Here is a 13,146-nt window from a genome sequence, read left to right as displayed (position 1 = left end):
GAACCACGGTAGTCTGTTTTGGGATCTTTGGGTATTGAGACCCTTGATTCCGGTATATTCGAGTATTACCATTTCTGATCTGATTGGATTTCGGGCCCGGTAAGGGTATGTGAGGTGGAACGAATCGAAGAAAGTGGAGTCTACGGTATTGGTTACTTTTTTTGCGTTGACGGAGTGTCAACTATTATTTCGATCAAGCTTCAGTGACGCAAAAGGGAATTTGGCTCTTGAGAGCCACCTGTATCCTTCCGATTTGAATCATTGGTTCCTTTACTTTACATCTGGCATGTGTACCTGATTTGTTAACTGTGAAATGCCATGAGTTTGCTGCTATATGTCTGGTACCTCATTGAGCGCAAGCTCACTCCCTTTCTGTTCCCTTTTGTTTTTCCTTACAGGAAAATAAATACTTTTGGACTGGATTTGACAATTGGTTGCCGAATTGAGCTAGTTGGACATATCTTTTGTATAGCTCATTGATTGAAACCCTAAATGTACTTTTGGGTCCGTTTCTCTTTTGGATTTGGCAAACCGTACATGTATCCACTTTTGAGTCACTTTGGTATGCCCCTTTGGGTTGTATATGCTAAATTGCGAGATGTAAGTATTTGCTTGACGTTTAGTTGGATTTTGACGTGTCGGTTACTATTCATAACCGACTCTGTTTTCATTTTTTTTTATTTTGTGATTTTGACTTGTTTACGCGCGTTTGTATATTCCGGAACGTATTAGATCGTTCTAAACGGAACAACTGAGTCCCGGCGAGAGCTGGGCAGGCGGTCCGCCGAACCCTTTGGTTCGCCTTAGGGTGAGATGGGGCTGTCACAGGTGGTATCAGAGCCACTTCGCGTGGTCTCTGCGCGAAGTGAGCTTGGGGCCAAGTGATGTTATAGTCCTGCTTTCGTGAATGCGTCGAAAGGTATAAGTGCTTTTTGAGCGTAAGCTATGAACTGTGCATGTTATATGTGTAAGGATCATTATCATGGGACTTGAGGAAGCTAGGTATGTATGTCGGGTAGGAATCTTTAATATGGATGATTTACTCTTGGGACCGGCCGGCTCGAGTTGTGAATTATCTTATTTGATTCTCGTGCCCGGCTACTAACTCAATGAGAGCCTAGGTTAGAAAGGACTTAGGCGAACTAGAAAGGTGATTCTATGGAACTTCATATGGTCTGTTCGGGTGTGGTTAAGCGTGATCAACTTTGATTAAGATATAGATGGTGTTGTTGTCGTGGATTATGGATGGAGCTCGAGAGGGGAAAAGCTCTTCGTGAGTTATTTTTGTACTCGTGACCTAGTCTGTCTATAGTAATTTCGGATGATCCCGCAACTTTCATGGATCTCTCATATTTGTATCTGATTGACTGCTACTGTGTGACAGCCCCACCTCCCCCTAGGGCGAACCAGAGGGTTCGGCGGGCCGCCTGCCCAGCTCTCGCCGGGACTCAGTCGTTCACTACATTCCTCAAACAGATTACAAGATAAATCTCAAATAGAAATCAAATATTTCAACATTTACATATCAAAGCGAAGCGTCCACGCTTCCACTGCGCCACTCTAATCCTTGATCACAATTAGTATACAGGAGGAAGTCCAAAACTAGACTATTACACATCCAATCAATTCTAAACGTTCAATACAATCCCAATATGAACGATTACACAAAAGGAAATCCAAATTCAATCCATACATGATATAATCCATGAATAAGCACTACAAGCCCTTCCTTCGCCTTGAGCCCGGTGGAGGGGAATAAAACATTTTTGGGGTGAGCTAGAAGCTCAGCGAGTAACCAGTAAAATCAGTAATCAAATCGGTTTAACCATAGTTCATTTCAATGATGTTCAATTCAAATCAAATGATAAGTCCAGAAACAATTTCAACATTTACAAAACATTAAATATGGAGTATCAATAATTCAAGAAACATGTACAATGGAAAGCGATAGTAACATTCGTGCAAAGGATACATTCGTTCTCCTGTCCTTCATTTGAAATTTCATTATTTTCCACCAACCTCCACCAACCTACAAAGGTAATACTCGAGTATACCAAACGTTCACCCAAGTTCCTAGTCGCCCGACCGAGTCCGCTTCTGGCTCGAGACGACCGGTAACAAGGGGCAATGGCCAGTTCAGCCCAAAAGGCTTACATGCATGCGCAAGTAGCATTTAATCATTAATCATTGAAAATTTCATATTTATTTAGGTCGAGTGCGATAAAGTACACACTCGCCTAGAAAACTCGTTTTAACAATCATTGAAAGCAAAATCAATAATAACAAGACACTGATATGCAAGCACGCATGATATGTAAGAAAACAGTTCCAACATTAAATTGGGAAACAGTTCAAAAGTAAATAATGCAAGAAACGGTTCATAAATAATTTTAGAAATAGTTTGAGGTCACTCACCTCCACGGCTCCGAAACCATCCATCATGTATCATTGTCTTGCTCAAATCCAAGTCTTAAATCACAAACTCAATGCAAATAAATTCCTTCAAAAGTTCGGACAGCACTTCCCCTGAATTTGCTTACTTTTCCAGCCGTCACGGCTTCATTATTCCTCATTCGAACCCAAAGGTACACACACAACAACAAGTTCATCCAATAGCCATTCAGCAAGCTCCAAGAAGTACGAAGACAAGTCAAGCTAGGGAAAAGTCCGGAAATGAAAGTTTAGCTCAAACCAGAAAAACAGTTTTGACGTCATTTTGCGGTAATGGTATCAAAGGCGCTACGATTGTCGGATTAAGGTGCAAGACCCACCGTTTCAAAGCTAAAAGACAGGGATACAACAATGTAGAAGGCCAATCAGTCCAAATCCTAGCACAACTAGGTCAAAAATGCAAAATACAAAAACCAGAACCTTAATTGCAGGTTTACAAATTACACTATGCTGTAATTAGTCCAACTCAGTCTATACAGGTCCGAATGCAGAAATTCCAAAGGCATATGATAGCTAGGACATCAAGATACATTTCATCAGAAGACCTCAACACCCAAATCCAAAACAATTCCGGTCAAAACAACCCATTTCAGACACAGTTCTAACATCCTGATGAACCCAGAACAGCAATAGTAATTTCGGCTTATCTCATTCTACACTACTTCAATTGACCTGAAATTTTACAGGCACCCTTAAAACATAAATACCTACAACTTTCATGTTTTAATTAAAGGCCAATTCGGCCTCTAACCATGAGATATAAAACCGGCTAGAATTGGTGATATAAAACCCTAACTTTCTCAAATTCCTTCCAAACCCAAAATTGGTTGCAATTACCAATCATTTACACCTACTAGAGTCATTACCCCTCATTACCAACCATCATAAATAACCACAACATCATGATCACATTAAACCAGAAAATTCATCAATAAATTGAAAACTTCACCAATTCATCTCAAACCAAGAAATAAGCCACAAATTTCAGCACTTTAGCTACCACTAAGCACATCTTACGCTTCATTAAGTGTAGGAGGAAGGTCAATCACCACTTACCTAGTAAACAAGAGAAGAGGAGTTAATGGACACCTTAACTTCCTTGAACACTTCCACAAAATCATTTACTAGCACCAAATGGAAGGATTTTATGGAGTTGAAACAAATTTCAGCAATTGGTTTGGATGATTTGCACTAGATGCTAGCTCAAAGTTTGAAGAGGTTTCTTCCTTCTTGAGCTCAAGGTGGCCGGCCAACATAGAGAAAGAAATGGTGATTTTTGTGGTAATTTTGTGATATTTAATCAAATGGTAAAGAAAGGTCAAAAAGGTGAATAGTTGTCTTAGGCTTCAACCAATGGAAGAGTGACACTTGTCACTCCATTCAATGCATTCCTATCCCTTTCTTTTCCTCTCACATCAATCACTTCACCTCCTCTACTTATCTCTTAACATCCGATAAATTTCAACCCGTAACCAAAACTTAACCTTATTGGCCGAATTTTTCCAAACTTTCGCACTCGTGGGTCCCACGTCCGATATATATATCCTTAATTTCTCAAAAACTAACCGATACTAGAAAATCATTTTAAAACTATTTTTGCTCATAAACTTTATCTGGGAATTTTTTCTAATAAAGAAAATGTAGAAAAAAAACGGGCGATTAAATAAAATAAACCCTAGAAAATTAGAAAATTTCCGGGTTCTCAAACTCATTTTTTTTTCGGGGCGTCACATACTGTGTGACCGGTTCGGTCCAGTTGTGTGATATATGCTTTTGATCTGTGTGTACCTCATGCTTATAATTATCTTTAATATTATCTTTGCACCCCTAGATTGACTTAGATTAATGGAGGGCACACGTAGTGGCCGGGGACGTGGGCGCGGGCGTAGGCAACCCACGCCGGACCGGGGTGCTGGGGAAACCTCATCTGGACCTAATCCTGAACCGAGGGTTGACCCCAATGTGCAAATAGCTGCCGCTATACAGCAAATGACCAACTTGCTGGCACAAGTGGTGCAGCAACAGGGCCAAAATCCGAACCCTAATCCTGGAAACCCTGGCAACCATACCGAGAGCGAGGACAGAGCTCTCGAAAGATTTCAAAAGTTTGCTCCACCCAAGTTTTTGGGGGGCCGACCCGGATGTCGCCGAAAGGTGGCTCGAGAAGATGGTGGATATCTTTGCGGCCCTGCATTACACCGAAGAAAGGCAGGTGACTTTTGCCGTCTTCCAACTAGAAGGGACGGCCCGTTCTGGTGGAAATGTTATTCGGCAAAATGGGAACGGGAACAAACGCCAGGACCTGGGTGAATTTATGCGGGAATCAATGCAAATTCTTCGCCTCCTCTAGTTCAGGAGCGGAAGGAAGATGAATTTATTTCGGCTTCGTCAGGGACCCAAATCTGTAGCGGATCGAGAGCCAATTTCACCCGCTATCCAAATTTGCGCCCGAACTCATCATGACGAGCACGAGAGAATACGGCGATTTGTCCAGGGCCTAAACGTAGAAATCCAGAAGGACTCGCTGGTAGCCCAAATTAACGCTTCCAGCGCTGGCAGTGGAGAAGGCGCAACGAGTAGAGAACGCGAGGCTGCAGGTGAAAAACTCCAAGCCAAAAAGGGGCTTTCCGGGAGTACTCTGAACAAGAAGGTTACAAGTACACCCTAAGATTGGAAGGGAAACGGGGAGTTACGATAACAGGGGTGGTCGCATGATGTATCTCAGGGGGGACCGGTCTGCTGCACTCGTGGTCCTGCGGATATTGCGAGGCCAATATACGGAGGCCAAAATTGGTTGGAGAAAGAGGAAAATGTTGCGCTGCGGAAGTGCGATCAATAGATTGTGACTGCCCAGTCGATTGTGAAAGAGGAAAGGGACCCCCGCAACCCATTAAGACTAACCCTGGACAGTCGGAAAAGGAAGGGACTGGATCCAAGGTACCGGCTCAGGTGTACTCTTTAGAACACCATCAGGATCCTGACTCGTCTGAGGACGTAGAAGGTATGGCCCGTTGGGTACCTTAGATTTTGATAGATTTCGTTGATAAGAAAATTTCGAGGGCGAAATTTCTTTAAGGGGGAGAGAGTGTGAGAACCCGTAACTTTTCTATTTTCTAGGTTTTCTTAACTTTCTAGGTTTTCTTATCTTTAATGGCTTGTTTTCTGCATTTTCGTGATTAGGAAAAATTCTAGATATTTTTAAGGAGCAGATATTGTTTTTAGATGTTTTTTCTAGTATTGAATAGGTTTTGAGAAATTAAGAGCGTATACCGGACGTGGGACCCACTAGGGCGAAAAGTTCGGAAAAATTCTGCCAACTAGGTTAAGTTTTAGATACTGAAATTAATTTACCGGGTCTTAAGTGTGAGAACCCGTAATTTGTTATTTTCTAGGTTTTAGGATTTTTCATGGCTTGTTTTCTGCATTTTCGTGATTAGAAAAATTTCTAGATAATTTAAGGAGCAGATATCATTTTTAGATGATTTTCTAGTATCGAATGGATTTTGAGAATTTAAGAGCGTATACCGGACGTGGGACCCACTAGTGCGAAAAGTTCAGAAAAATTCGGCCAACTAGGTTAAGTTTTTGGAAGATTATTTAACCGAGCCAATGCAGACTAATACAACTCCAAGCAAGCCTCTTGTGGTTCCAATTCCTATATATCATTTACCATGCAACCACAATTCCTATATATCATTTACCATGCAAAACTCAACAATACTTCATTTGGCCAAATTTGTCCTCAGACACCAGCAGTACCACCTTCCTTCCTTCAGGAGTATTTTGCAAAAAGATAAAATAAACTAGGAAAATAAAAATGAAAGATGAAATGAATGTCTAAAAAACCACAATGAAACATCAAAAGGCCCAGAAAACTAGAAACAGGATCTTTCTCCAGTTTTAATCTTCGATAAAAACTACGGTTCCTACAGGTAATCCGTCTGGATAACAAATTTTTCTTCTTCAAAGTAGCTATTAATGTCGACTACAGGACATTGTCGACTTATGCAACATCAATCAAGTATCTATTTCCAACCACTCATGTTTGTTTTGACATTGAACTTCATAATTTAACAATTACCACAATCTGATAAAAAAATAAAAAAAAACCTATGTTCGCAAGATAACAAAGCATTCCCTTCAGACAGCACCAAATGCTCATCCACGTAGAACAGGGAAAAAAAAGGAAAAAAAAAAGAAAAGCAAAGAGCATCCTCAATCATTTACAATATAACCATTTAACCTCAATATGAGTTGCATGTGAGACTACGCATTTCAATCTTCTATAAAACTCTTGGATGATAGGTTTTTACATCGAAGTAACTATTTCTGTCTCTATGAGACTTTGTGCATTCATGAATGACTAATCATACATCCATCCAGTATCTGACTCCTACAATTCATGTTTGTTTTGCTATCAAACTTCAGAGTCTAATAGTTTTCCCAATCTCATATTAAACCCTACATCAAAGCATTCCCTTTGTACACTAACGGTAGCACCAAATGCCCATCCATCAGGGGGAAACTTAAAAGCCAAAAAACCTCAATCATTTATCATATGATTACTTAACCTCAAAATGAGTTGAATGTGGGATACTGGGCACTGATACCTGCTAAACTTACTAGTTTACGTAAGCATCAAAACTACTTAGTAGCAGGAATTTGATATGATAATCACTAATAAAGCTTTAGCTACAAAGAGGCAGTAACCGCATCTTAAGTTTAGACCTTCATGCCTTTTAACCAAGAAAATGTAGTGCACTCAAGCCTAGCAAAATTCTATTACATATATAACCATAGCATATCGTAACCAGCAAATCACAAAGTCCAACTCATATCCTTTTCAAAGCTACAGAATAAACTGGATCTGATTAAAAGAATACTGCATGGTTATTCAGAGTCATAAATCATGCTCTTATAAATAGGCTTGACTTATGTAATCTTTTAACCTCTGATACAATTGGTAAGGTAATATAAAATCATCACATATCATGTATCTCCAAAGAGGTAGAAAACTCCACAATGATCGACTAAGAGAGTGTCAATGCCTACATAATTGTTGCTTCAATCCACTGACACTTTTAAGAACGTCTATACATGATAAATCCGTCATTGCGGTATAAGTTTTATCACCAATAGAAAACAACTCCTGTCAAAGGCATAGTTTACCTGAATATAGACGTTCATAATCAAACTCAGCAGCACCTCACATTTGCCCAAAAAAACCACAAAATGCCAGAGAAAATATATTCCTTCTCCATAATATAGTAATAAAGTGTTTAAGCTCAAATTACAGCTTAGAAAAGATCTATACTTGAGTTACAGAAACATAAAATCAAAACCTACAAGTTGAACTAAAATATGCCATCAAGGTGATCTCCACCAAGTTGTCAACTTAACATCATCATTGCAGCATTATGCAACAACCATAAACAAAATAACTTGAGCTGAATCTTTATCACCTCAAAGGACAATAGCATGCCCAACTTATTTCCCTTGAAACAGAATCAAAACATGTACTTTTTGTCCATAAAAGGGTTATTACTAACAAGGAAAGCAAGTGTCTTCCTCATCTGGACTGCTAACTCCCCAAACTGCTTCCACCTAGAAAAAAAGGAGCTCATACCTATTTAAGTCTCCAACTTAGAAACTGAGTACCAGTATCTACAAACGTCCATCCAAGAGAAATGGCTGACAATCTAAGACCAAATATTATATGACAACCAGGATTGGTAAGAGGTAGAGAGACAAGAGACCAGATCATACAGCAAAAACGGGGAGGGAGAGAGAGAGAGAGAGAGAGAGAGAGAGAGGAAAAAGTAGAAAACAGAATCACATCCCAGCAGCAGCCGTACGAACTAGACCTGAAGAAAAATGCAAAAACCATAAAACTTAAGTGTGAACAACCCAACAAGAACACCTATACGCAGTTGTGCAAGTGTATTACCTAAAGTTCATCATGTCTAATAGTAATATCCACGTCCATATGGACGATCACCTCCATAAAATGATGGATATGCTCCTGCACCATGCTGCAAAATAGCAAGAGAAGAGTCCAAATCATAAAGCTGTTAAGACGTAGAATGCATTGTGGAAGGAATATGACCATCATACGCACATCAGAGCCATAGTAATCTTGTCGATAAGGCCCACGATCAGCTTCAAACCCACCTAACATCAAATAGGAAACAAGCATAGTGTTATGAGAAGTGATTACAAATCAAGAAGCAAAATTTAAGAACATAATAGGAATTTCTGAACCTCGGTAACGACTTCCATGAAAAGAAGCTGAAGCGTCAGGATACTCAAACCGAGGGCGACGAGTGCTTGGCTCCACATAATCTGGATCCTGATCCTAGGAACAAAAAGAAACATTGTTAACTTGGAAAAAAAAAATTGAAGAATCTGATTTCCTCACATATCTTATCCCAAGGTTTCTGTTCTAGCTTACTGTCATAAAATACGGTCGTTTAATTCCATGGGCAGGGTCATCATAATAATAGGGGTCATCAAAGTGTCTTCGAAAATATGGCTCATTGAATCCTTCCTCTGGAGGGAAAGGCTGCCTCCTCAGTGGATCATGAACACCATGGCCACCATGTCTACTTCTATCCATGTCAGGCCGACGTGGCAGCGGACCTCCACTATATCCTTGTTGAGGCCTGAAACCCCACCTTCCTCCTGTTTATGCAACAGAGTCCATCATAAACTTGCTCCAGCAGGGAAATAGGAAAAAATTGGTTCTTGATCTTGTATAAATAAGCTAACAACTATCATAAAAATTCTCCTCCTCCATGCAAAGGGTGTGAAATTGTATATCTAACCATGCGCAAAGCTTTGCCTTCCATGCAAGGGATATTCATTATCAAGTTCACGATCATTTAGAGAACCAATTCTACCACCACGTCCAGGTCCACGTGGATAAAAACCCCTGCCATGCTGGAAGCTTGGTCGATCGAAGGCATGACCACCTCGACCAAAACCCCTTCCTGAAAGCACAAGACCACGTCATACTGCAATTGAGTATTTGAATATAAAAGAAGTCGACAAAATTTCCATACCAAATCTGGGGAAAGTCCCGCCACTGCTTCGAGCTATTCTAAAACCTCCAGACATACTGCCTTTTACTGCCTGAGTTTTAGGCAACGGATTTGAAAGTCTTGCTCTTACTTTTGCCTAATTACAGAGAAGAAAATGTCATAAGCTGAAGAGGTTGCATCTAGTAGAAATTACGTAAGAAACAGGACAAAATTATCATGACTCATCCTCTGGGTCATCTCAAGAAATGCGTGTCAAAGTTCTGAAAGCATGATATTAACATAGGTCACTGAAATAGTTCTAAGATGCGATTTGGATGGATGGAGATTAGAAATGGACATATTTATGGGGTTGTGCAGTACTATGTTAATATATGCTGGTAGAACTACTCACATACAATCAAACAAAACCATCACTGTTAATTGCAAGACTCACTAGCTGCAGATGCCCTTTAAGATCGCAAAAAATTGAAGCATACCTTTGAGTTTCCATCACCCAGTTCCATGTTGTTTACTTCCTCAACGCATGAAACAGCAGCTTCATGTGTAGTGAAATCAACAAACCCGAAATCCTTCCTCTTGGCTGTAGACATATTACGAGCTAGCATTACACGTGCAATCTCCCCAAAACGTCTAAATGTCTCTCTAACTCGATCTTCATCCCAATAAGGAGGAAGCCCATCAACAAATACTGATTTAACCTGGGCCATCACTGCTGGGTCTGGCTCACGCAGAGGTTCAGCAAAAGCCACCTTAGCAGTTCTCTCAGCATGGCCAAAAATAGCATCAGGCTTTTGAAGTCTCTTGTATGCCAGCATAGCTTCTGCATGACAAGAAAACTCAAGAAATGCAAAACCGCGACTCAGCCCTTCGTGTTTGGGATCTGCCACAAGAGTGATGCTTTCAACACTTTCTATGCCATACTCCTTCAGCTTGTCTTTTATCTGCCATCGGTTATGATAGAATTAGAAAAAAAAATTTCTAAAAGTGCACCATCCAAAGATAAATATTAATCTTACAGCTTCTTTTGTCCATGTATTGCAAATATTGCCAACAAACAACGTATCATTGTCCTCACTTGGAGCAGTCCCACATCGCTTCCCACGTATCTGCATTACAAACCAATAATTGAGTATTTATACAATTTTCAGGTATATGAAAGTGCATAAGTCTGCAACAGAGAATGAATTTTTCAGTGTGTGAGTCAAAGCACACCATCTAAAGATGCATCTTACAACAGGGTTTTTCATTTCCGACAAAGCCCGGTTTGCTTCTTCCTTAGTTGAAAACCTGACAAATGCATAACCCTTATTCTTGTTGGTGGAGGGATCCTTGTGTAGGCGGACATCAACCACCTCTCCAGCATATTTAAACACCCTCTTAAGATCTTCTTCGGTAACATCACGATCCAACCCACCAACAAAAATCTCAAGCTCTTTCCTCAACTTACGCTCCTTTGCAGCAGCATTTAGTTCCGCACGCTCCTCTTCCAAAGCTTCTTCACCTTGCCCTATCATGTCATCTTCAGCAAACTCTTCTTGGCCAAGTTCATCATGAATCTCTTGATCAGCCTCTGATCTGTCATCATCTGCTTCTGCTAAAAGACCATCAAAGTCAGTCATCTCTTCTTTGGGGTCTTCCTCCATTTTATCTTCCTCAGTCATGTTCTCCACTTTATCCTCAATAAGTTTCTCCTGCTCCTCTTGTTGGTCTATCATATTCTCTTTCTCATTTGGTTTAGTAGGTACATCGTCCTCAAAATGTTCAGAATCTACAGAAGTCGATCCCTGTTCTTTCTGATCAAATGGTGCACTTTCCGTGACTGATTCTTCTGCCTTGTTCTTCAATGACTCTTCAACATGCAAAAAAATTTTCTCCTCATCAACTCCCTCAACTTTGTCAACGTTTGGTCCTTCGCTTATTACTGGTCTGTCAATATTTCCAAGGCTAATTCCATCATTTTTAGCAGTCTCAGCACCCTTTGCCACTGGTCCTCTATTTGCAGCATCTAAGACATCATTCTCCTTCTTGGATTCATCAGCTATTGCATTTTCAGCTTCCCCAGACCTTTTCTTCAGTCGAGAAGCTGGTCTAGCAACAGTTCTTCTTATGATCCTCTTTACAACTCTTTTAGTAGTTTTCGTCCCCGAAGCAGGTTTACTTTCCCCTGTCACCTGAACAGCACCATCATTCGTTGCTTTTGCTCCTTCAACTGCACAATAAATAAATAAGTTAGAAACTCACACTTAATTGCAGTGAATGTGCAAACAAATATATATATATATATATGTCCGAATATTAGAAGCTAAAATGAATTTACTGGCAACAAAAAGTCCCTAATTCCCGAAATTTGTAACTCAAAATAATCAGAGAAACAACTAGATGTCAAGGAAATCTTTATGCGCAATGCAAAATTGCTTTTCTTGACAATCACAAGAGCCTATATACCTACTTGAAGCAGACAACCTCAAAACTTACAATTCATCTAAGTAGATAAACCTAAATTTTATTAAGAAATAAGTTAAACTTATTATCAATATGGATGAAACTGTATCAGAATCAGAATAATCCAAATATCACCTGCTGATGCTGGTTCCTGCGTAGGCAGGGCGGTGGTTACGGGAGCGCTTATGGTCTCGACGGGCTTAGTTTGCTGTCCTTTGAGGGCGGGGCTAGGTCTCGCTTCGGAGGACTTGGGTGGTAAGGTCGACGTCGCCGGAGCTTCAGCCAATGCTGCGGACTCGGCGGAGCTGGGCGTGGATTGTGATTTTAAGGATGTTTTCTTCGCCGGCGGCGTCTTCTTCGGTGTTGCGCCTGTATTTCGAGTTCTCATAATTTGATTGAATTGTAACAGTTACAATCGGTTTATACCGGGGGAGGATTGTCAAAAACCCTATACAGTTAAGAGAGACTTGGAGAGCGGGGAAGGCAGCTTCGATAATCTAATCGTATCGCTTTGGTCATTTATACTGGTAACCGACAGAAGCTGAAGTCGGACACGATACGACGTATTCCATAAACACCGTAAAGGTTTTCATTTTTTTTATTTCCTTTTTTGGGAAAATTTTCAGAAAGGAAATGGTAAAGTGGTAACAACTGAAATGCATAATTAAGGTGTAATTTTTGGTAAATCTGTGGAGGCCGGAGGGGATATGGGTTATTATTCATAAATAATAAAAGTATTCATCTTGCAAATAAATTTATGAAATTAAAAAGTTCACATTTTTATTTATTAAGATGCACACTATAATTAACCGAAATGCATATTATTGCGAGGGTAGTTTTATTCATCCAACAATAAATTTATTTTCTTTTTTGTAATCCATTATAGTAACCCATATCCTAGTCACAAATATCCCAAAATTACATTATGAATTTCAATTCTTCTTATTTCCTTTTTTCCAAATTTTTTTTCCTAAAGAAGATTGTAAAAACAAAATAGGTTAAAATATTGAATTGGCTTTCCAAAATGAAGTTGCTTCACACACACACACACACATATATATATTTATATATATATATATTTGGCAAAAACGATAATAGTAAATAACTTTTTTTACTAGTGGGGTTGTGAACTCAAAACCTCTTATTTATATTTTCTCTTGTTTTATCATCCAATCCAAATCTATCTTCCATTCAAAATAATTAGGGATAATTT

The 13,146-nt window shown here is 39.7% G+C and overlaps 1 protein-coding gene across 1 annotated transcript; it reads right to left on the bottom strand.

Moving 5' to 3' along the window:
* Positions 1-7,684: 7,684 nt before the first annotated feature.
* LOC113782885 (nucleolin-like) lies at positions 7,685-12,437 on the bottom strand. The gene is made up of 11 exons (XM_027328830.1): positions 12,069-12,437; positions 10,724-11,700; positions 10,508-10,597; positions 9,968-10,432; positions 9,513-9,627; positions 9,276-9,440; positions 8,903-9,132; positions 8,713-8,806; positions 8,570-8,622; positions 8,399-8,483; positions 7,685-8,315 (listed from the first exon to the last, which is right to left on the bottom strand). The coding sequence occupies exons 1-10, from the start codon at positions 12,319-12,321 to the stop codon at positions 8,415-8,417; spliced, it is 2,511 nt and encodes an 836-aa protein (XP_027184631.1). The 5' UTR covers positions 12,322-12,437; the 3' UTR covers positions 7,685-8,315; positions 8,399-8,414.
* Positions 12,438-13,146: the final 709 nt, after the last annotated feature.

This window comes from Coffea eugenioides, chromosome 9 (assembly GCF_003713205.1).
Source record: "Coffea eugenioides isolate CCC68of chromosome 9, Ceug_1.0, whole genome shotgun sequence".
Lineage (NCBI taxonomy): Eukaryota > Viridiplantae > Streptophyta > Magnoliopsida > Gentianales > Rubiaceae > Coffea > Coffea eugenioides.
Note: the sequence above shows the minus strand (reverse complement) of the source record. Positions and strands in the feature narration are given on the sequence as shown.